Source organism: Chelonia mydas, chromosome 15 (assembly GCF_015237465.2).
Source record: "Chelonia mydas isolate rCheMyd1 chromosome 15, rCheMyd1.pri.v2, whole genome shotgun sequence".
NCBI lineage: Eukaryota > Metazoa > Chordata > Testudines > Cheloniidae > Chelonia > Chelonia mydas.
In genome coordinates this window covers 8,529,421-8,551,823 of record NC_057856.1, presented here as the reverse complement: position 1 = coordinate 8,551,823, position 22,403 = coordinate 8,529,421, and the positions used below count along the sequence as shown (strand labels likewise).

At 40.7% G+C, this 22,403-nt stretch overlaps 1 protein-coding gene across 2 annotated transcripts in view; it reads right to left on the bottom strand.

Moving 5' to 3' along the window:
• Nucleotides 1-22,403, bottom strand: part of FBXW8 (F-box and WD repeat domain containing 8) — a 62,443-nt gene that overhangs the window by 4,528 nt on the left and 35,512 nt on the right. Inside the window, exons 6-9 of one of the 2 annotated variants that reach the window (XM_037878469.2) lie at nt 21,977-22,173; nt 19,263-19,472; nt 6,533-6,660; nt 712-885 (exon numbers count right to left, since the gene is read on the bottom strand). In XM_037878469.2, the coding sequence (XP_037734397.1) occupies nt 712-885; nt 6,533-6,660; nt 19,263-19,472; nt 21,977-22,173 (709 nt within the window). The remainder of the gene's footprint in view (nt 1-711; nt 886-6,532; nt 6,661-19,262; nt 19,473-21,976; nt 22,174-22,403) is intronic. The other variant, XM_037878468.2, reaches the window with a different exon arrangement.

The following is a 22,403-nucleotide window of genomic DNA, read 5'->3' as shown; positions in this document are numbered from 1 at the left end:
TAGGAGGTGATGTACAAACAGTTAACAGAAGAGTAAAACAGACAAAAGACTGGTAAACCAAAACTGCCCGAAATGCAGGGTTTGTAAAGTGAGATTTGACAAAAGCCAAGACAAAAGAAATTTTCCCAGAATTCAACACCACACACCAGTATAAGAAATTTCCCCAGGACGAACCCTAAAAATAACATTTCTCTTTTAGAGTGGTTTCAAGCCAATACACAGCAACACTGGTTTTATGGAGGAGAAGCACGTGAAATTTACAATTTATTGTCTAATCTGAGAGAAATGCAAAAAATAAACCATGAAAAATAAATCAGATTTATAAAAATTACCTTCATTGCAGTAATGATGTGTTAGAAGTAACCTATTCAAAGGACCTCGGTCTACTAAAAGTTTGTGTTTTATCAGTGCTCCTTTAAATTAAATGAGCAACAACCCGCATGAAAATTGTGGAGAACACACACGCACGCACACACACACACACACAGACACACACAAACAATTAACCATTTGGAATCCTCTTTAATCTAAGAGTCCAACTGAGCAGACCACAGATTCCATTAGAGACTGAAAACTAACAGAACTATCGTGCTGTCCTCAGAAACTTCAGGCATAGGATGTTCAGGACCAAAGTGAAAACATGCCAGCTCAGCCTGTCCACTGGATCTGGAAATGGCATGGCAGTAAAGCCCCTCGAGCAGATGAAGTTACCTGGCGTGCATTTCCCATAGCTTGATGCCCATTCGCTGATCCCACACGCAGACCAGACCCTCCTCTCCTCCACTGACAATTTTCCAGTCATCCATCTGCACGGCAGATACTCCTAAATGGTGGGCATAGAGGGAGCACAAAGATTTGCTTCTGCGGAGGTCGTATACCCTGACTCTGAACAAATGGAAATCAAGAACAGAGAGGGGCAGCTGTTACACTCCGGTCTGCAGCTCCTGAGAATGCAAACACTGTTTGGATTATGTTAGCACATTGATTACAGTTGCATTACACTTATAACACACCAGAATACTTTTAAAGAGCCTGCAGTTCACTGGCGAAGGCAGAAATGCAATAAAATCAGCAGCTAAAAACCGCCAATCGCTCTATTGGCTATCTAAGGCCATGTCTACACTATGGGCACTATATACCATAGCTATGCCATGGTAACCCCATAGTGCAGATGCAGACTATGGCAACAGAAGGAATTTTTGCATCATGATAGGAACTCCCTGAGCAACAGTAACTAGGTCAACAGAAGCATTCTTCCATCATTCTAGCTGCATCTGCACCTAGAGTTAGGTCGGCATAGCTGGGTCGCTCAGGGATGTAGATTTTTTACACCCCTGAGTACCACAGATATATTAACCTAAGTTCTAAGAGCAGACCAGACCCAATACTATATCTGTTTTCCAAAAGGACTTTTGGCATCTACCCCATGGTGTGATTCCATTGGGACTGTTAGGGATTCTTCATTTGAAAACTATGTAACATGTTAGACATGTGCCTTACTTTTCAATTACTAGAATACAGATTACATATTACTGTTGAGAATGGAGATTTGTCCTATAAGGATTAGTAATTAATACAATACTAAACACTAGTCAATGCATTCCCAACTTGGGCTACAAAAATTGCTAATCCTTGCCTCGCAATTCCTCTGGCATTTCAAATACCACTCTCATGGCAAAGACAGCATCAAACATGAAATTCTTTTCTACGTAGTGTTTAAAATTACTCCAGTTCAGCGTCACTGTACCAGCACATAGCCATACACATGACTGATGGAATCAGCAGCTGATCTTCTGTAGGTCTTTTTGCACCACTGGATTTTCCCAGTGCAATATCCACTGTCGGCTGAAAGGTTTTTCATCATGGCTCTTTCCAGCTTTTAGGAACTTGGTTTCTTTGCATGTACTATGTAAAGTGAATATTACAATGAAACATAAGGAGAATTTTGGTCCAGAAGATAATCTGTTTGCCTCATGAACGGCTAGCAATGCAGTGAGTCATAAATGACAATCTATTTGAGGTGTTGCTATGACACCTGTCTCCTTTGTATCTAAGCATTGTCCATAAAAACCCCAGGACAATATCAAAGATGCAGCTAAAGGACAAGGAACCAAATGTTACACCATCCAAGAGAAAAATCAAGGGAATCTTAGATTAACATGCAACACTGAAACAAAGCCATCCGCAAGCATCCGAACAGCTGCCTTCTTATGTATCTTTGGCCTAGATTTTCAAAAATGACTAGTGACGTTGGTTGCCCAATTTAAGACACCTTAAAAAGTCCTGATTTTCAGGAAGTACTGAGCACCCAAATAAGCCATCCCCTCAGTTTAGCACATCAGAGATCAAACAACATTCAGAGCAGCAGAGCTTTTGATGAGCACCTGAGACTGCAACTGCTGGATCCATTAGAAAACACGGAGTATTTTGATTATCTAAGGCATGTCCGTGGCCGTCGTTCCATAAAGTTTCCATTCCCATCAGCATTAGCAAAAACGGTTTGCATACAATATTTCACTCCAGGTTTTGCCTTCTTCGCAATTTCAGTATCCTGTCCCACACTATTACTACAAGAGCTTTAAATGCTGGAGAATGTCCGACAGGTAGTATCTATACTATGCTTTTTCTCCCCCCACACACTTTTACTTTTGCCTGGGGCCAATTCTGATCTTATACCAATTTTACATACATGTAAATAGTCTCATTTCCATGGAGTTCCTCCTATTTTATAATGGTATAAATGAGGTAAGAATCAGGCCCACTAAATTCAATATTTTTTTTACAAGAGACAAAGTGGGTGAGGTAATCTCTTTTTTTGGATCTTTTATTTTATCTCATCCACCTTGTCTCTCTAATATCCTGGGACCAACATGGCTACAACAACACTGCATATAATATTTTTTACAAGTCAATTTGTTCGCTAAACCTTCTTGTTAATAAGGGATCATTAAAATCCCTGTGGTATTCAAATAGAACTCCTTTTCTTCTGTTTTACAATCATCTATTGATTTTTGTTTGGATACCATCACGTATGACTGGGAGGAAAATTCTATTACAATACTAGGGCTCCAATTCAGGAAATTTAAGCAATGCTTAGATGCATTCTTGAATAAGGATGCTCTCCTGAATCAGGACCTAGATACATAATGACTGGAACATCCAAGTGAGTAGGAGAGAGAAAAGCTTCAAACCCATCCAAGGGAAAAGCGCTAGTTAGAGAGGGAGAAATCTCTATCAAGTCTCATTTTGAGATAAAGAACTGAGTTTATCAGCCACTTCTTTCCTTATTTAAGGAGACAGTAAGAATGGGTGTCTGTGTCGGGTAAGGATTACTTACACCAATTCAAATAAATTTATTTGAGCATAAGCTTTCGTGAGCTACAGCTCACTTCATCGGATGCATGTCCATGCATGCATCCGATGAAGTGAGCTGTAGCTCACAAAAGCTTATGCTCAAATAAATTTGTTAGTCTCTAAGGTGCCACAAGTCCTCCTTTTCTTTTTGCGGATACAGACTAACACAGCTGCTACTCTGAAACCAATTCAAATCTGTCTCAGAGCTCAGCTGAATACAAACCTATATCACTGCCTGCTAATCCAGCATACAGTGGAAAAAGGGGTGTACGTTTTTTAAAACTTAGTATTTCAAGATTAAAAAATAAACTGTAGAGCTTCAGGAAACAAAAAAAATATAGTGAAGGGAAATGAAAATAAAGGAAAATCATTGATTCCAGAGTTAAAAAGAAGCTGCACGATGACCCTCTGAATACGATAAATGTCAGGAATGGAACAATCAAGCAGACTGAAGTCCAAATTGTATTATGTTCAATATTCATGGTTTGATCCTTGTGCTGTTCCAAGAAGGGCCCCCCCACCCCTTTCCCTGTTCTAATGAAAACCACACCATAGGAGCTTGCAAATAACTCTATTCCAACAACTGAAACAAAAGAAGACAGAACCGTCCAAAGACTCCAGCAGGGCAGCATCCATCTGACAGGCAAGAAAACATGCTGGAACAGAGACGGGAGGACGCCGAGGATGGTTCTGTAACAACACCTGTGGCACAACACATCCGAACACTTACAGACAGAGTGAAAACAGCTCCCAGCTTTCTCCCACTTCAACGGGGACAAAGAGGGTCTGGTGTGCATTAGAATGTTGGGTAAGGGTCTAATATTTCTGAAACTCTGTCATTCACAGCACTCTTCCCATCTTTGGCTGCAAGTGCCCTGTATGGTAATTAAGGTTTCTTCTATTAGTAAGCACAGCTGGAAATGAAACTGACTGCATCCCAGTTGATACATCAGCAAGGGTCCAGCTTTCAGGCACATTTCCATCCTGCATACCCTCAGAAAATTAAAAAGAACACTTGAGTTGTTTACGTTTATTTTAAAAAGAAAAGGCATTTTACAAACCTGAGATGAGGCTCTAAATAATAGGAGCCTCGGCTATTGCAGAGACTGCCATTTCCCTCCATGCTCTGCCATGACAGCTATGCTCAGTGGGAATGCCTCAATTCTATACTAGTCCAAATGAGTCAGGAGCAAGCCTTTGTCTCTGATATTTGATTGCTCCAGAAATAAGCCTAGCCAGGTTTAGGGGTAGATGTAAACCAGTATCTCCTCAGATGGCTTTCCAGCACTAGCAGGTGTCAGCTTCCCCTGATATTTAGTTTTCCGATGCTATCCACCATCTTAGGTACCTTCCAGGAAAGCAAGGTAGCTGCTGTGGAGTGTGTCACAGTGTGCACTCCTCATTCTTCTGATGGTGTTTGATTATTTTTATTTGCTATGAAGTGCACCGAGACTGAATTCTATGGTTGCTCCCAAAAGAATCACTCCTTTCCTCAACGGAAGAGAGTTAGGGGTTTTTGGTTTCTTAACAGATGATGCTGCATACAGGACTTTCCCTATCGCATAACAATGAGGTCAAATTTTGGGCCCAGAAATCCTGAGGATGTCCATTTTAACTCCAGCAGTAGGCTCCCCTATTGGCCATTATTACTTAACATTCATATTGTGAATCCCTCATTGGGAATACTTGTTCTACAACAGGAATCCGGGGATACTAGGTCCACTTGATACAGATGGGGGTCCAGCTGAGAAAACATTACACTGCTGCTAATGCCCTTCAAACAAACCTTCATGAGTAATTTGACTTTGTTTTGGGTGGCGGAGAGTCTCTTTTCAGAGGCCCTATTTAACTGCTGAACCAGTAGATTTCTGCTTTCCTGTTAGTTTAGCTCTAGCCAGGCCTCCTCCTCCAGATACCTGGGCTGTAAAATTCAGAATCAAAAAGTTTTTCATATTCATATTCTGAGAGAAGAGGGCTTCATCATTTATTCCCATATAAGAGGAGTTACTTTCAATTCCTGACATGGGTATGTGGCCCATCAAATTTGCCCATGCTCTTCTGTCTCCCCCTGCACCACGGACACAACATTATACAAAAGAGAATAAAACTACAAGCAGATTTGTTGCGAATCACAGGACCCTAGCACACACAGAAGAAATTTGTATCTGCTAATTTAAGAAAAAATTCCCAAGAATTCAGTCACATGCATCAAACTTAAGCTGCCACTTCTATTTTCTTTGCTGACAAAGTAGGCAGTTTGCTTACATTGCCTCTTTGCTGAAAAGAAAAAAATTGTTTGACAAAATAATCATTTTTGCAAGCTGCTGCACTGGCAGGACAGAGGTCTGGGATTTGGCAATGGAAAGTATCCGCCTCACAATCTGATACCCACCACCGAACCAGACCACCACCTGCAGCCCCATGCCCAGCACTGAGGGGAGGAGGGAAGGAGTGGGGAGCCATTAGACACTGGCCTCTCGCCATCCCACATCTCTTTGGTGCAGTGAAGTGACCCTGCAGATAACCAGCCAAAAAAGAAAACCTAAAAATTGGACTCAAAGGGTCTTTTTAAGCACTTTAATCCTTTCACACTGACTGTTCCCAGTGCGTCCGTTTCTGGCACCGGATATCATGCAGGGAAAATCCGACTCACCAAGCCAAGGAGTTAAAGAGAAGGCTGTTAATCAGCTAAATAGAAGCTGGAATCAGTTCACATGAAAGTCTCTTTTCTGTCACCTGAGGGACTCTGCAGTGTTCCGAAATACACTCTTGACATCATTTGGCAGGCGGACCCATCTCGTCCTACATGATTCATCCCTTAGGTTATTTTTTTAATATCAGAAAGTGAGCTTTTAAATGCCAAACTAATTTTGTGGGTGATTGGGGGAGAAGAGAGGGAATGGAAGATATTCCAAGTGGTCTTGCTGGGCTGTACACCAACTGCGTCCACCAAATGGCTTAAAAAGAAAGTCTTCCCATGATGCTTTCAGAAACAAAGCAAAATGGGAGCCACATCCAACTATTACCTAATACTTTGTTCCTGAAGTTCATGCAGGCTGTACTTACAGTATATGGGGGAGAACCTAGCTCTCGCAGATCTAGTTATTGGCCAGCAGGGAACGAGGGATGGAAAGTGAACTCTAGCTCTAGATAAGGAGTTGCTCTTGCTTGTACATACCTCCTGTCTTTATTGCCCGTAACAAGCATCCACGGAGGACTATTCTGGAGGTTGACACACGTGAAGTCACCCAACGAGCTGCCTAGCTTTGTTAGACACTGACCTGTTTCCAGGTTGTAGAGAAGTATCTGGCAGAAGGAGGGGAAAAAAAACAAAAACGCACAAGGTGAAACATAACAGGGCCATGCTGAGTGCATTTTGCTGTAGCATAAACCAGAGCATGGTCATTACCACTTAGATTTTATTAAAGAGATGGTTTACAGGCCTACTTCTCAACCTTCTAGTGTGTACATGAGGACACAGAGACTTCAACTACTGAGGACAGCAGCAATAAAATGCATACAGGGGTGGCAAGCAACCAGACTGGCACTGTAATAGACTGTCATGAATTAGGGATATGTAGCCTGAACACTAGCTCTGGGCAACCATGGTGGGGTAGGTACAAACTTTGGGAGTTCAAAGGAAGCTACACTGTGTTTGCTCAGGTCATATTGAAGTCCATATTGAAAAGCAAACCTCCTCATGAACAGACTTTGGATTGTATTTTAAATAGTACTGGAAGCTAAGCAAATCTGCTTTTCAAAGGGTATCAAAGGAAGAACAGCAAGAGAAAGATTCTACAAACTATGGTAAAGCAGAAAAATAAAGGAACATAATTGCTTAGATCCGACGGCAATGAGCACTGCAGAAGACCCTTGCATAGATGGTCAACTAGACAGATTAAAGGATCATTCAGCTTAAATCACAATTCTGTCTGATTTTTTTTAAACCTATTATTTTTTAACCTATTATTACAAGTAATTTCACAAGATCACGGTTACAAAGATTAGAAAAAATATATATTTTTTCCTTTTTGTGTACTTTCTGCATTTGAAAGCACTATGTTTATAATCAACTTGACTGTTTCTCCTGCCCAGTCAGCTTCAGCTGTTTATGCAGGACTTTCACATAGCAACAGGAGACAGAGAGTATGTTCAAAAATAGGAAAATTTGATTGTCAAATTATAAAAATTGGCAAGGAGGCTGAGCAACAGGTGTAGAGCCTAAACATGCATTTAAGTCATTTTCTGAAGTTAACTAGATTTCAAGTTTGTCCCTCTTTAAATGCAAAAATCTATGTCAATCTAATATTGAGGTTGCATAATGTCAAGCAAAAGGAAAAATAAAGGTTTCTATAGCAACGTTAACATGATCATGTGGTACAGGTGTAGTATTTTCAACCATTTTTTCTTGTTGTAGCCTGTGTTGCTTAATAAATGTTACATCATGGCTTATAACAATCATGAAATATACAATATGTGCAACATAGCCAAGTTAGCTCTGCTGGAGGACCCTTAATACCTGCATTGTCTGACTTTCAAATTTTAACTGAGCAAACTTGATGTTGTATTAACAGCTTTAAAAAAGGAAGGTAGGAAAAGTTACCTGTGCTTAATGCAGATACGCATTTGGACAGCTTTCACTAGACTGTCAAGTTCACCCCCAACCAAGAAGAGCTCCTAATTTTGCCTCAAGAGAGTTTCCTGCAAGGTTGAAGTACAGGAGTAGCACATCTTTTGTGATGGCTGTCTCTTGGCAACAGAATGGGTTTTTTTTAATAATTAAAGTTTAGAAAAATGTGAGGAATGCAGCAAAAATTGCAGAAAGACTGCAGTTTTTCTACATTTCTCCTGCCCCTGAGGAGAAGGCAACAGTGTTTGTAGAGTGAACTTTGCTGCATGTATCACTGCAACTTTTACAGATTTCCCTCACGCAAATTGTCCTAGCAGCAGCCAATGTCCTTGACCAAACTCTTTCCCCCTCAGGCCAGGCACAAAGAACATGCATTATGATGATGTCGTAAAAAGGACAGGGTTTCATCATGCTCTACTAAAAATATTAGCAGCAACCCAGTAAGGATCCAGAAGTGATTTTTCTTCAATAGTTTGTAATGTTTATCATTACCCAACCAGTTCTTCTCCTTCCACCCCCCCATCTTGGTCCTGGACGATCTCCTTAGTGACGGCTATCTAAGTTCCTCTGTTAGCTTCCATCAACATATTACTGACGTGTCATGTCTCAGAATTAAGCCATTTTTAGTGTGTATTTTTCCATCCTCACAGAACTCAAATGCACCTGAAGAAATTTTACTCAAACTTTTTAAAGTAATTCACTCTTAGACAAAAACCTAGCATGGAAAGTATCATCCCAAAAAGATGAATTAATTTGAAAATCTGAACCTGTGAAAAGGGAGTTATAAACAAACCGTTTCATAGATAACAGAGAGACATGGGGGTGAGATAATATCATGCACCTTGTCTCTCAAACCCTGGGACCAACATGGCTACAACAACAATGCAAACTTCACATATATCACCACCGAAACACATCCCTTTCTGAAGTAAAGCACAGCAACCAATCAGCACACCGCACACAACAGCGGAGAAGACGACATTTTGGCCAAGACACCGTGGCAAACCACTTTTTGTTTTAAAATTGCAGAAGAAACTAATGGCCATGTTGGCAGACCAGACTTCTGTTTTGAAGGTCTCATTTGAAAGGCAATAATCTCCACTGAATTCAGTTTATCTACCTTGAGAAAGATTAGTGACTGAGTTGACCCTGTCAAGATTCCTGTAGCTCCAGAGAATCTAGACCATCCCTTTCTGATTGCACACTTAACCCCTGGAGATAAGGCAGCGCCTCTTGTTGCTCTTGAGAAACTCCCTGCAGCTGCTACTTTGAGTGTCTATAGACTATTAATTCACCTAATAGATCTTAGCTCCAATCTACCCTGTCAACATAAAACTGGAACATAGTTTTCAGATATGTATCATTATGAACAGGAATGCCCTCTACAAAAACCTGTTAATGTGCAGGCATTTAAATACCTTGGACTTTTCTTAGCAAACACTGAACACAATTATTGTCCTAATTGCTTGCCAAGTTTCATTTTCAAAATCAAAAAATTTTTCCAGTTCTGGAGTAAGTGGGCAAAAGGCATTTTTAAATTAACATATTCACTTATTTACACTCGGGTTGTTTACAGATTGCCAAACGCTTTAACCTTTTTATCTGTAACCAAACAAAACTATAAAAAACAACTTTCTGATCCTCCAGACTTTCCATATCTATTGACATTAATGACAGGTAACGTCTACGTCTCTTTCCACTCTCTAGCTCCCCTCTTTTTTTAGGGATTTGTTTATGTTACATATATATGTTTTTCTGCCCTACTGGCTCTTCGTCTGCAAAAAGATGCTCTTCAGCGTTATTAGCACATATTTTCACCTCTTCCTTGCGCAACGTAAGATTTACATTTTTTTAAACCCATCCCTTTTGCTTTTACTGTTTCTCTGTCTACCAAGCTTCAAACCAGAATACAATTTTATACCAGAATTAAAAATTCTTAAAAATAGGGAGGTTATAAATGAAATGACAACACAATTTTGAAGCTGCTGTAACACTTCTGGTGAGCTCTGCTGTAATACCCTAAAGTAACTAGGATTTTCTTTATAAAGGCCAAGGATAAAGAATGAAAATATCTGGTCACTTGGGAGTTAAAATAAGGGTCTCCATGTTAAAGGGCAAACAAAGCATAAAGTCTCTAGGAGGTTTATAATCTTATAATGCACACTGGAAACGGATTAGCCTTTTAAAGACACTTATAATACTATAATGGACACACAAGGCTAGTGACCTAAGGGGTGCAAATCTGGTAAAGATAAGTGAACCTAGAGCGTCTGGGTGTGAAATGGGGTACCCGAAGGTAATACTCTACTGAGGTACCCCCTTCTTCCAACAGCCCTCTTGGGGCAAAATGGGTGAATGGCATTATGTCAAAGCAGATAGATAGCTCTGTGTGTATGTGTGTATATATAAAACTGGAACACACAGATAATGTATATAACATATATATATATAATGACCTAAAAAAAAAAAAAACACACACAAAAATCAAAATCTTTACCTACTAACAGTTTTCAAATGCAAAAGTTAAGTTACTGGATGAGAGTCAAGTGATCTTCCAGAATGTTTAATAATTCAGCAAGGCAGAAATATCCAAAGAGTACCTTTACCATTACGTTTAGTTAAAGACCACAGAGATTAGAAAACACATTATCTATCTCAGAGGCGATTCTTTCCATGTTACAAGTCCCTTAACGACCTTTACCATCTCTCCCCCGCGCGCTCTCTCTCTTTTAATAAGGCTGAGCAAATGGGACTTCATTTTATCTGACTGCCACAGACTAGTGATATTAATTATTCATGCTCCTACTCTCCCTTTTGTTAAAGCGGTGCATTAGACTAATTTCCCTCTTTGTTGCATGAGCTGGGCGAGTCTCAGTCTGTGGCCACTGTTCTTAGAGAGATGTGCTGAGAAACAGGCTCACAGACTTATTAGAAGGAATGAAGGAGGGTGGGAGAAAGAGAATGGAAAACTTACTGTAGTTAGGAAACTTTAAATCAGCAGGTGTGTTGAAATTTAAAAAAAATGCAGTCCAAGAACCTAACAGAGAGAATACCAAATTAACAGACAAAAAAATTACAGCTTCTCTAGCCAGATCAACTTCTGCTGTGAGCTTTGTTAGATCTTATAGCTTAGTAAGGTCCAGCATGGCATAAATACTTTGGATGAGACACTTCCAAAAAAACCAAACCAAACCAAACCAAAAAAAAAAAGAAAAAAACCCAACCCAGGTGCTGAAGAAAATGGTGTTGATGGAACTCTTCCATGCACATCCAACATCCCAGCATGGGGCTAGGGATACTATGCTGCTGGAGATGACATTTTTTGGATGGAACATAAAACAGAGTCCCCAAGCACTTATCAAAGAGCCTGCAGTACTTTTCACAAGAGCAGGGGTATTCACCCCAGTGTCCTGGCTAACAGCCAACTCAGGCAATTGCATTGTGAAATAGCTGGATTTGCTCTGTAGGGAGTTATGTTTTTTCTTCTTGCCCTAAGCTGCCGTATTTTGTTGCCAGTAACACCCCCAAGAAGTGGCTTCCTTTCAGCAGTGGGTGAAAGGATCTTTGTACATATAAGAGGCACTATGTAACCATCAATAAATAATAATAAGGAAAAGGTATAATAATGGTCAACAATGTACTGAAATCATTGGTTTCTTCAGTACGGAACAACATACTGGGCACACATGTTCCTGGAACATCTTAACTTTCCATTCATTTGAATGGACATATCTAAGAATAATGATCCTTAGCACTTACAGAGCTGTGCTAAGGTCTCAAAGTGCTTTACACAAGACACGTGACACTACCCTATTTTACAGAGTGGGAAAATGAGGAACAGAGAAAAATTACACGACTTGCCCAAAGTCACAAAAGGACTCAGTGCCAGAGTTGGGAATAGAATGTACATAATTTTATCCTCAATTCTGTGGCCTATCCACTGGATTACACTACACACATTGCCTGCATACACCAATATTCTCTCAGCAATAAGGAGGTTCATGGAATTGCCAGTCAGCCATACCTTCCTTTAAGAAAAGAACAGAACTTATGAGGATTTTTTTTTTAAATCCATGGGTCAAGAGACATTCAACCTACATGCCATCTACAGCAGTGGACACAGCTATATCACACATGCTTGATTCAGACCTCATCATCAAGTTAAGCTTAGCCCCTGGTGGTCGCTACTGCAAGTTCTGAATTTTATTTCTAAGAAGCATGTGGGAAAAAGTATAAAAAGTTTACAAGCCCTAGGGGGACAATTTGCTGGTGTAAATGTACCAAACTGTTATAGTGGCTACTGTAAACAGAACACACAGTATAGCAACATAGGAAATTTGACTATTAACAAATGCAAGGTCAGCATATTGATATTCGTACACAGAGACAAGTGTACTGGCTCCATAAATTTAAAGATGAGCTAAGATTTAAGAAGAGCAGATGGGGGGGCTGGGGGGGGGGGGGGGGGGGGGGGAAGAATCAGAAAGAAAGCCAGAGATAAAAAGAGTAAATCATACACAAAACAGCCAGTTTAAAAAAAAAAAGTGGTTAATATACATGAATAATGGATGTTTGATTTAAAAGCAGTTTACTCCAATATGATGTAATTTTTGACAATCAGCCAGAGAGACTATTTTGCAAGTCTTTGCCAGATATAAGTCATTGTGCAGAAGTGGTCACCCAACCATGTCTGTGAGCATGTGGAAAATTGACTTTCCTGCCATCCCAAAGGTGACTTCACGCTGGCAAACAGAAACTTCTCTCTCAGGTGCACTTAGCTGTGCTCCCCAGCCATAAGCAGTGCTCAAAGGGCCAGCTCAGAGAACCCATGAAAGCATTGTTGGGATTCATCTAAAAAGTCTGCAGCGTTCCCAGCAGTGCAAGAGTCAGGTCTCTTGCACAGTGCTGTTTACAGAATCCTCCAAATACTTATGGCCTGCCATATAAATTACCTATGAAGCTATAAACAATTAAATGTAGGTTTATTTTTCCTTCTAAGTTTTTATTTGAATAGAATCAAAGCTGGTAGCCCGAAGCAGAGCCAGACATGGTGCAGGCAGGCAGTGTACGAGCTTCTGCAACACAACTCTGCCAATGCACCTGCAACCCCTGCTGTTCCAGTACTGGACCCTTCCTGAGCAGGGACTGCCAATCATCCAGCATTGTGCCAAACTTGATGGTTCTGTGATGTGGACAGATGTCTGCTCGAGACTGGAATGAGGTCAGCAAAACTCATTTAACTTGTGGCTGAAGACTGATGTACAAAGGAGCCAGAGGTGAAAGGATATGGTTTGCCCACTAAACCATCTACCCTATAGAAAAAAACCCACTATTTTATCCCCCCTCCTGCCCGGTTAAATTAGGATGGGTAATATGAAGGCAAGTTGGTCCTCAAAATGGAATGAATTATTTGCCTGGCTTTCCAGATAATCTCCTTAAATATTCATGATGCATCCTAAGGGCAACATTTTCATAACCTGAGATACTTGTCTAAGCATTGTGCCAAGTCTCAATGCAGGCATATAAAAAGCGGCTTGTCGTTTTCATTAGGAAACATATATTTTGCATAATTTTTATAAAAAGTTGCAAAAATGAATGGCTCTTTCAATTTAGTAAACAACTTACAAGTTTGCAATGGAAAATCATGGAGGCAGATTCAATTATTCTTGGGCAAGATACTGGTTAATTACTATATTGCGAATGTTTACACACTGAGGTATTCCTGACTTAAGTCATTCATCTTAGCAGTACTAGGATGTTACACATGACTTATGAGGAGAGGCTGAGGGAACTGGGATTGTTTAGTCTGCGGAAGAGAAGAATGAGGGGGGATTTGATAGCTGCTTTCAACTACCTGAAAGGGGGTTCCAAAGAGGATGGATCTAGACTGTTCTCAGTGGTAGCTGATGACAGAACGAGGAGTAATGGTCGCAAGTTGCAGTGGGTGAGGTTTAGGTTGGATATTAGGAAAAACTTTTTCACTAGGAGGGTGGTGAAACACTGGAATACGTTACCTAGGGAGGTGGTGGAATCTCCTTCCTTAGAAGTTTTTAAGGTCAGGCTTGATAAAGACCTGGCTGGGATGATTTAATTGGGGATTGGTCCAGCTTTGAGCAGGGGGTTGGACTAGATGACCTGCTGAGGTCCCTTCCAACCCTGAGATTCTAGGATTCTATGATACATAGGAATCAATACTAAATAACAAAAAAGAACACTAATATTTTAATAGTGCTTTTCATCCCAAAAGTTACCCCGACACTTTACAATATAAAGCCCAGTGCTTGCAACTGGACCCACTTCGGCAGACACCTGTGCTCATGTGGATTCACTTGCAGGACCTTTCATCCATGACTGAAATGCAATCACTTCCAGGGTGAAACAGCAGCTGTTTAACAACATGTCAACACGGACAGGTAGTGAAGAAAGGGACCTTATGTAACTGAAACTGCATGGAGCACTTAGGTAGCCAATTGCAAAAGTAAATGTATAGCAAAAGCTAAAACAGCAGCTTTATAAAGCTGGCCAGCAGGCCTCAGGATGCCAGCTCCAATGCCATCACTGAAAAGGAACAGGAACGGGGGATTAAAAACTGGCCAGTTTATTAGTATGCTGATTTTAAAGCTGACATGTAAAGAAAAAACAATGGGCTTGTGTTTCTTTGCTTTTTAAGGATGGATAAAGAAGGCCTAAGAGGTTTTAGGCAAACAAAGCATTTTTTGTACCTTTTTTAAAAAAAAAAACAACATTAGAACTTCAGGACTTGTTCACCCTAGAAAACCTGGTAACCAAAGGCCTAGTGAAACTGACACCAGAAGAGACACTGAAAGCTAATCAAATAAGAAAGGAAGTTAATTTTGGTCCAACATCTTTTTAAAGAATGCCCCTCCCCCTCACATGCACAGAACCAAAGCCACCCCAGTTTAAATCTACTGACTTTAATGGAGTTACACTAGGAAAGAATTTGACCCATTATGCTTAAAACCATTCCTCACACCTCTGAATTCCATGGACTGTGGAGCACTCTGGCAGTGTCTAGATATTTCAGTGATAGAGTATTTCTGGAAAGCAGTACATTCTGCATTGGCCTGTTACTGCCAAAAGGTTCAATACTAAAAGAAAAAATTAACATTGAGTGATTAGTGGCCAAAAATACTCCCACAAAAATTGCCACGATCTAATAATCTAGAGCACACTGCCCATGAAATAAAATGGTATGCAGCTTTTATACTGGACTGATATAGCTATTAGAAAACAGCACCGGAATTCACTATCAATACGTTTCTGAGATCTAAAGCTCTTCTAGAGACAGACCATCAACTTGTGACTCAAGTAATCAACCAATGCAAAGTCCCTTCACGTCTGTGTGTGGGGAATAATTATCATAATAGACATTAGTAATTAATTTCCGGCGTGATGTCAGCTGGTGTAGCAATGCCAAGCAAGCGTCCTTGTCAAGCATACCCCAGCCGTCTGGACTACTTCAGTCACACTGCCCTGATTAGGATGCGCGCTGATGCACTCTTAATACAATCTGCCATCAAATGCCAAATACTTCAGAACTAAATTAGGAAATATGTCCGACTCCACAGAACGATGCTAAGGACTCTAAGTGGATTTCTCTATTCCTTTATGAGGCACGAAGGCGATAGCCGATGTAATGGTCTTGAATGAGGCAATTCTATCTTCTAACCTCCCACCTCTGTGGGGAAAAATATTGGATTAGGATGGCAAAGGAATTAATAAAGACAGTATAGCCTCATAGCATCTCTCACCCCTAGAGGTATTTATGGCTCTTTCAGTGTTTTATGTGTGAAAAGGGAATTTTAAGGGGAGATTAGATGCAGATTTACATCAACAGTGGAACTAGACAGAAAGAAAGCTGCCCCATTCTATTTGGTTGTCAAAGGGGGAAAAAAGTGATAGAACTACACTTGTGCACCACTTGCCACAGTTCCCATCCCAGCAACAACCCCTTTGCTCCATGCCCCACCTTGCCTTCCCCCAGGAGTTGCTGTTCTCTTTTTCCCTTTTCCTACTAACTCACTACAAAGCTGAGTAGGAGCAATGGGATAAAATTAAACTGTGGACAATTTAGACAGGAAAAAGAACCAGGAAAGATTTCTTAACAATGAGATCTATTAACTGAGGAACAACATCCCAGGGGAAGTGACAGAAACCCCATTGCCTAAGTCATTTAAAACGGTACTGGGAAAAGCCCTAGACACTTAGGCTATATAAGGAATAATCTGTACACTGCCAGTGAGATGGAATTAATACCTCATAGGTCTTTTCAATCTAACTTCTGTGATATTCAACCACAGTGAACACACACAGTAGCTGGATGTTTCCAGTAAAGACATCAGCATTAACATAATTTAAAACATTTAATTGGTCTTCGTGCAGTTTCAGAATTAAGACTCCACTGAGATGAATGAGGTAATTCACACTATTCAGAGCTACTGTTTCAGTCTGTCTGCAGACTCTGGAAGACCGTCCTGTTCTGATTCACATTTGGAAAAAAAAAAATTACCACCAGAAGAACTAGGAGCTTTTTTCCAAGTGAAAGTTTAAATTTTACTGTAAAATATTTGACATATTATGCCCACACTGCAACACAAAGTTTCTGTGGTGCGTATGTCCAGTGGACTAATCTAGACACTAGGTCAAGAAAAAAAAAATCAATATTTTATGATGTAGCTAATGATATATGTCAATCTCACTGAAAAATTAAAAGCGTTCCCTGTTAAATCTCAATAGTTTTAAAAGCTGTTGAACTTGCCCCATCCATCAGCTTTTTAAGCATAGATGCAGTACAGTTGAAAAAACGGAAACTGCAGCTTATCAACTCTGCCATTGCACAAAAGATGCTTATGAAGGTAGCAGAATGCATTATAGAGGGCTTCAGACACATGAAGATTATTTATCCATCCCCTAAAGCAACATCTCACCATTCTTATAGGCTTGGAAGTAACTTCGCTCAAATACGGACATGAAAAAAAATAGGGTTCTCCAAGGATTGCACAAGCAGGGTTTGACTCATTACTTAGGATGCCTCAGGTAGGTTTATTTTTGAAAAGAAAATAATTCCACCTGGAGGACTGAAGCAGTAGAAGATACAGATCTCTCTCTTGCAGCTGGGGAGTAGCAAATATAATACTTACAGAAGCTAGCATGAGCCTTTTGACTAAGGGCATGTCTACACATACAGCGCTGCAGCTGCACCGATGCTCTATGCCTACAGGAGAGAGCTCTCCCGTTGGCATAATGAAACCACCTCCGCAAGCAGCGGTAGCTATGTTAGCAGGAGAAGCTCTCCCGCCAGCATAGTGCTGTCCAAACTGGTGCTTATGTCGGTGTAACTTACATCGCTCAAGAGGGTGGTTTATTCACACCCTGAGTGACATAAATTATGCCAACATAAGCTGTAGTGTAGACAGTGCTTAAATTACCAAAGTCACTGAAACAAATACTGAAAGTTCATGTAAGCCTCAGAGCAGTGTGTTAAGAAACTGACCTCCCACTCCATCCACACAAAGCAAAAAAAGAAAGAAAGAAAGAACTCCTTTGGCCTTTGTTAACTATACAAAGAGACCTGGGTTTTCCCATTTGAAGTTCTGACCCTAAGAACCACTCAGTGCCAACTGGTAAAGGTTCAGGGTTGTGTAGCAGCAACTCCTACGAAGCCTGATAAACTCACTACACCTAACACACTGCTCTCATAGTATTTATCTATAAAGACTGTCATGTGAGATCTTAAATGAAAGCCAGGATCATGCTGGTCATTAATATAATTGTGAAATGTACGTATTGATTATATTTAAAAGTTCTATCTATATACTGAAAATGTGTCCTTATAGTTTCTATCAAGATATGATTTCCCACCAGAGGTGAAGAACTGATTTTGCCAGACAAAGGGATGTATGTCTATATGTCTGCCAAGGCTCATATGTAGATAAAGCACTGTAAGCCAAACACAATGAAACCTATATTTGCATTTCAGGTCAACACAAGGATATGACAACTTGGAGCCAGCATACCGGAGAACAAACAACAGGGGGCCATCCTGACTCTGGGGTCAAAACTATGAGTTTGGGGAAATATAAGGAGAAGCAAAAGCCATTTTGGTATCCATTTACTGAGGAAACCCTCTGTAAGGTGGAGAATATTCCTGAAAACTTGGATCCTGGTATTGGCTGAAAACCAGTAGCTCTCAAAGACTGAATTCTTAGGAGAAAATCTACTTTATAAAATAGGAAAGGTTTTTAATGCGTGTACCACACGTAAAGCAGAGATTCCCAGAGACAATCTGGGTACACTGAAAAAACGTTGGGGAAACTGGCAGTTTACTGCATCATTGCCACCATTTGGAATTACAATCTGTGACTAACCGGTGCATATATTTTACCTGCTTTAACCTCTCAATAACTCTCATTTCCTTTTCTTAGCTAATAAACCTTTAGTTAGTTTTCGACAGAACTGGCTACCAGTGTTGTCTTTGGTGTAAGATCTAGCATGCAACTTGATGTGGATGAGTGACTGGTCTCTTGGGACTGGGAGTAACCTGATGTAGTGTGATTTTTGGTTTAAGTTACCTTTTATCACGAAGTCAGTTTGTTTGGGTGGCAAAATAGAATAGAGAGTCTAAGGTGGACTGTCTGTGACTCCATGGTAAAACTGGTATAGTGATCCAGGAGTTCACATTTGTCACTAGATTAGTGAAATCTAATTATAGAACATACCACCAGTTTGGGGTGTCTGCCCTGTTTTCTGACCATGTACCCTGAGGCAGGCACTCTTAGTCATGAGCCACTCCACACAGCACGACAATACCGGTTCTGCTGCCACTCATTATTCTGTCTCAGTGTCTCTTAAATCTTAATCTTTGTTAATAAAAAGCATTTATTTTCACTGCAAGTAGATGACAGTGCTGTTCTAAAGGACCTGATCGAAGTTGTGCCAGTCAAACTGTGAATACACTGTCTTGTTGGGAGCAGCTTACCTGGTAATTACTATGAATGTCCAGTGATGGGCTGGAGACTGCAGGGAGTGCTCTGAGGACACGGGGGTTAGTGGGTACCTAGCAATAGCCTGTCCCATGAGGGTGAGGTCTGCGGAAACCTGCAAGTCAGTGCTTGTGGCGCCAGAGACCACTGGTTTCAGCAAGCTGAACCACACCAGACTGTTTCAGGCTAAGGTGAGGTACACAACCCTGAGTACCCCTGGGAAGCGACAAAGAAATTTACTGTTATATGACTCAAAAGGCTTGCTACTTAAATACCTTGTTGGTCTCATTCAACAGCCAGCCAAAGCCCTTTACTCCAAAGGCTGCCTCACTGGCAGATACATCTAGACATGTGACAGGCTGGCCATATACAGAATGGAGAACTTTGCCCGGCTCTTCTGCTTTCAGGAGGTAGACCATATCTTCAGCAGCTGCTATAGTCACTGGACTCCCAACAACATCTGGAACCAGGTGGAGAAAGTTGACCTACAACAGCACAGACATTTCTTAGTTTTTTTACACTTCAGTTGAAAATTCCCTTACATTGTCATCAGAAATACACGGCATGGCCATACGCTAAACAGGGCTTTTAAATAAATGAATTAACACACAGCTCCATGGGTGGCTAGTATCTAAAACCACCTTCTTGGAACCAAGTTTTTTTTTTGTGTTTTTTTTTTTAAACTGGTGTTTGATTTTTGGTCTATTTGAATTTTAGAAGTTTGACTCCTACAACAGAATACTACTACATAGAACACCTTTCATCTAAGGCTCTTAGGATGTGCTCATTTATTAAAAAAGAAAAATTATTCATTAAGTCTCATAACAGGCCTAGGAAATAGGTACACATGTGACACAAAAGCCCACTGGTGCCAACAGGCAATGGGTTCACAGGTTTCTTCTAGACAGTAGGTAAAACATGTATCTTACAAAATGTAAATTAACCATTGTAAGCCACTACAATGGAAGCCCCATTTACATGTGAAGTCAACAGGGGGATAGGAAATCAACTGGGAGACAAGACTGAAGACTGAACCACAAGGGGTTGCCCTGTCTCTGGGGTCTGACAAAGAACTTTGGGGAACATAAGAAGAAGGAAAAAAGATACTTTTTTCCCCTGCACCTGGGGAATTAAATGGACAGCACTTTTACATTCATGAAAACAGGCTCTTAACCAAGGTCAGCTGAAATGTTGCAAAGGACATTTAGGATGAGAGAAAAGTTTCTTGAGACAGATGATTAGCCTGCTACAGTTAAGTTTAGTCTCTAAGATCAGTGTTATGATTTTGTTTTGTGAGTTACCTTTCCGCTTCCATTATCCTTACTCACTATCTCTTAAATCTTAACCTTTGATAATAAACTTACGATTGGTTTCACTATAAATCTATCTCAGTACTGTGACGTTATACAGGAGCTGATCCTGAGTTGAACCAAACAGGCTGGTAAGCACACTGTTCCTCTGGGGACAGCTGACCTGGTATTTCTGTCAGTGTTCAGTGGATAAGGGGCTGGATACTACAGGGGAATGCTTCAAAGGGCCTCGGGAATTGTATTGCACCAATTATTAATCTGCAAGGCAAAGTCAGGGCTGGCAGAGCCCAGAGGAGATTGTTTGGGTGGCTAACAGACTGGAGGTGTCAAGGAGTTACCCAGTTAAGTACAAGCGAGTCTCTTTCCTGCTGGAGGCAAGGAGGTGACTCTCAGTTCTGGGCACCTCAAGACCTATTACCACATATTAATAGAGTCATTTTACAGATGGGAAAACTGAAGCACCACGAGGTTACATCAGGTGATCTGCACAAGGTCACAGTAAGTTAATGGAAGAGCCAGGAATGGAGCCCAGGAGTCCTGACTTTCAGTTCCCTGCTAGAACCACGAAGACCACAGAAATGTTGCTAGGGTAAAGTAATGTGCTGGTGAAACTGATGAGGGGTTCTCACCCAGGGGGTCACACTTGGGGCGGCGGAGGGCGAGGATATCATGGTCACTCTGCTTTTCTTATACTGCTAAATGAGAGAGGGGTTGCTGGGATTACCAGTATGGAAAGGGTCAAGAATCCCTGAATAGATAATGGCATGCCATGGTTTCTAATCCAACATTAGAGACAACTGACAATGTCTTCAGTGTTTCTTTCAAATATCAGAAATTGGTATTACATACAGAGGAAGGGGAAAGAATACTGAAGATGGATATCTTTCTGTATAGCCACAGAAAGAAACATGATGGAGCACTTTATAACTACATGATAGGGTGACCCAATTCCAATGGAGTTCTTTGTTTTAATATTTTACTAGAAAACGTGTCAAAATTGTTGGCTTCTTTGTTCTGTTTTTAAGTATTCTAAGGATGTTTCCATTAAGAAGATGGGGAAGTAGTATTAGGGTTTGTTTAATCAGAACTCTACAGCCATTCGCTGTGCAGCCAGTTTTCTTGTACTGATCAGAAATCAGAAGATTTATACTTTAATACGCTTATTTCTCCCTCACACCATTTAACAGACTTGGCCCATAATAAACTTTGGATTTTTAAAAAAAAGATAAAATAGCCTCAGAACTCCATAGACAGAAGGTGTAATCTAAAGAAGCTGTGCAACCGGTTACAGCTTCACAAGTGACAGCATTAGCTAGCTTGTGATATCCTGCCTCAGAACTAATCAGCTAGTGTTGATCTGAAATTCTATGTGAGAAAACCTTGATCTACAAATGAGCCAACTTAGTTTAATGTTGACAAAAAATAATTAAAAAACAACAAAACCTCCCACACCATATGGGCTCAGCTTCATTTTCACTTGTGGTTTAGGCCAGGATTTCATCCTGGCTCTTCAGGGATGAAAGACATGCATTAACTCACTGCAATACCAGCTAGCTGCTAATGCTCTCACATAGTTCATGCAACATCCTTTTAAGGTCATTGTAAGATCCCTCTTGGCCAGGAAGAATTAGGAGATCTGGAACACCTGGAACCAAACTGACTGGCTAGAAAATACTCACCAATTTCTGGATTTCAAACTGTGCAGTAGTTTTCCAGTATCCCCTGTCATCAGGGCTTTCCACCTTGACCTGGAAGCCAGATGCAGTTGCTATGGCTGCACCCTCCAAGCCAAGGGCCAAAGCCTGTATCCTTTGATTGTGCTGGTAATGATGGATAGGTTCACGCCCTATCATGAGACTCCAAACATTAACAGTCCCTGCATATAAAAGGCAAAACAAATGATTCTGTGTTACCCTATTTAATAAACAAAAGTAGCTTGAGGATGGCAGTTTCTGTGTATTAGTGAAATGGGTTGATACAAAGGAGGCAGGTTCTGGAGCACCTTCAAGACTCACTCCCTACGGCCATTAGAGCTCCAGCACACTACAAAGTAGTGCAAAGTGGGCTCTAGTGTGGGTAATAACTGTTCTTTCCCTGAGCAAGTCT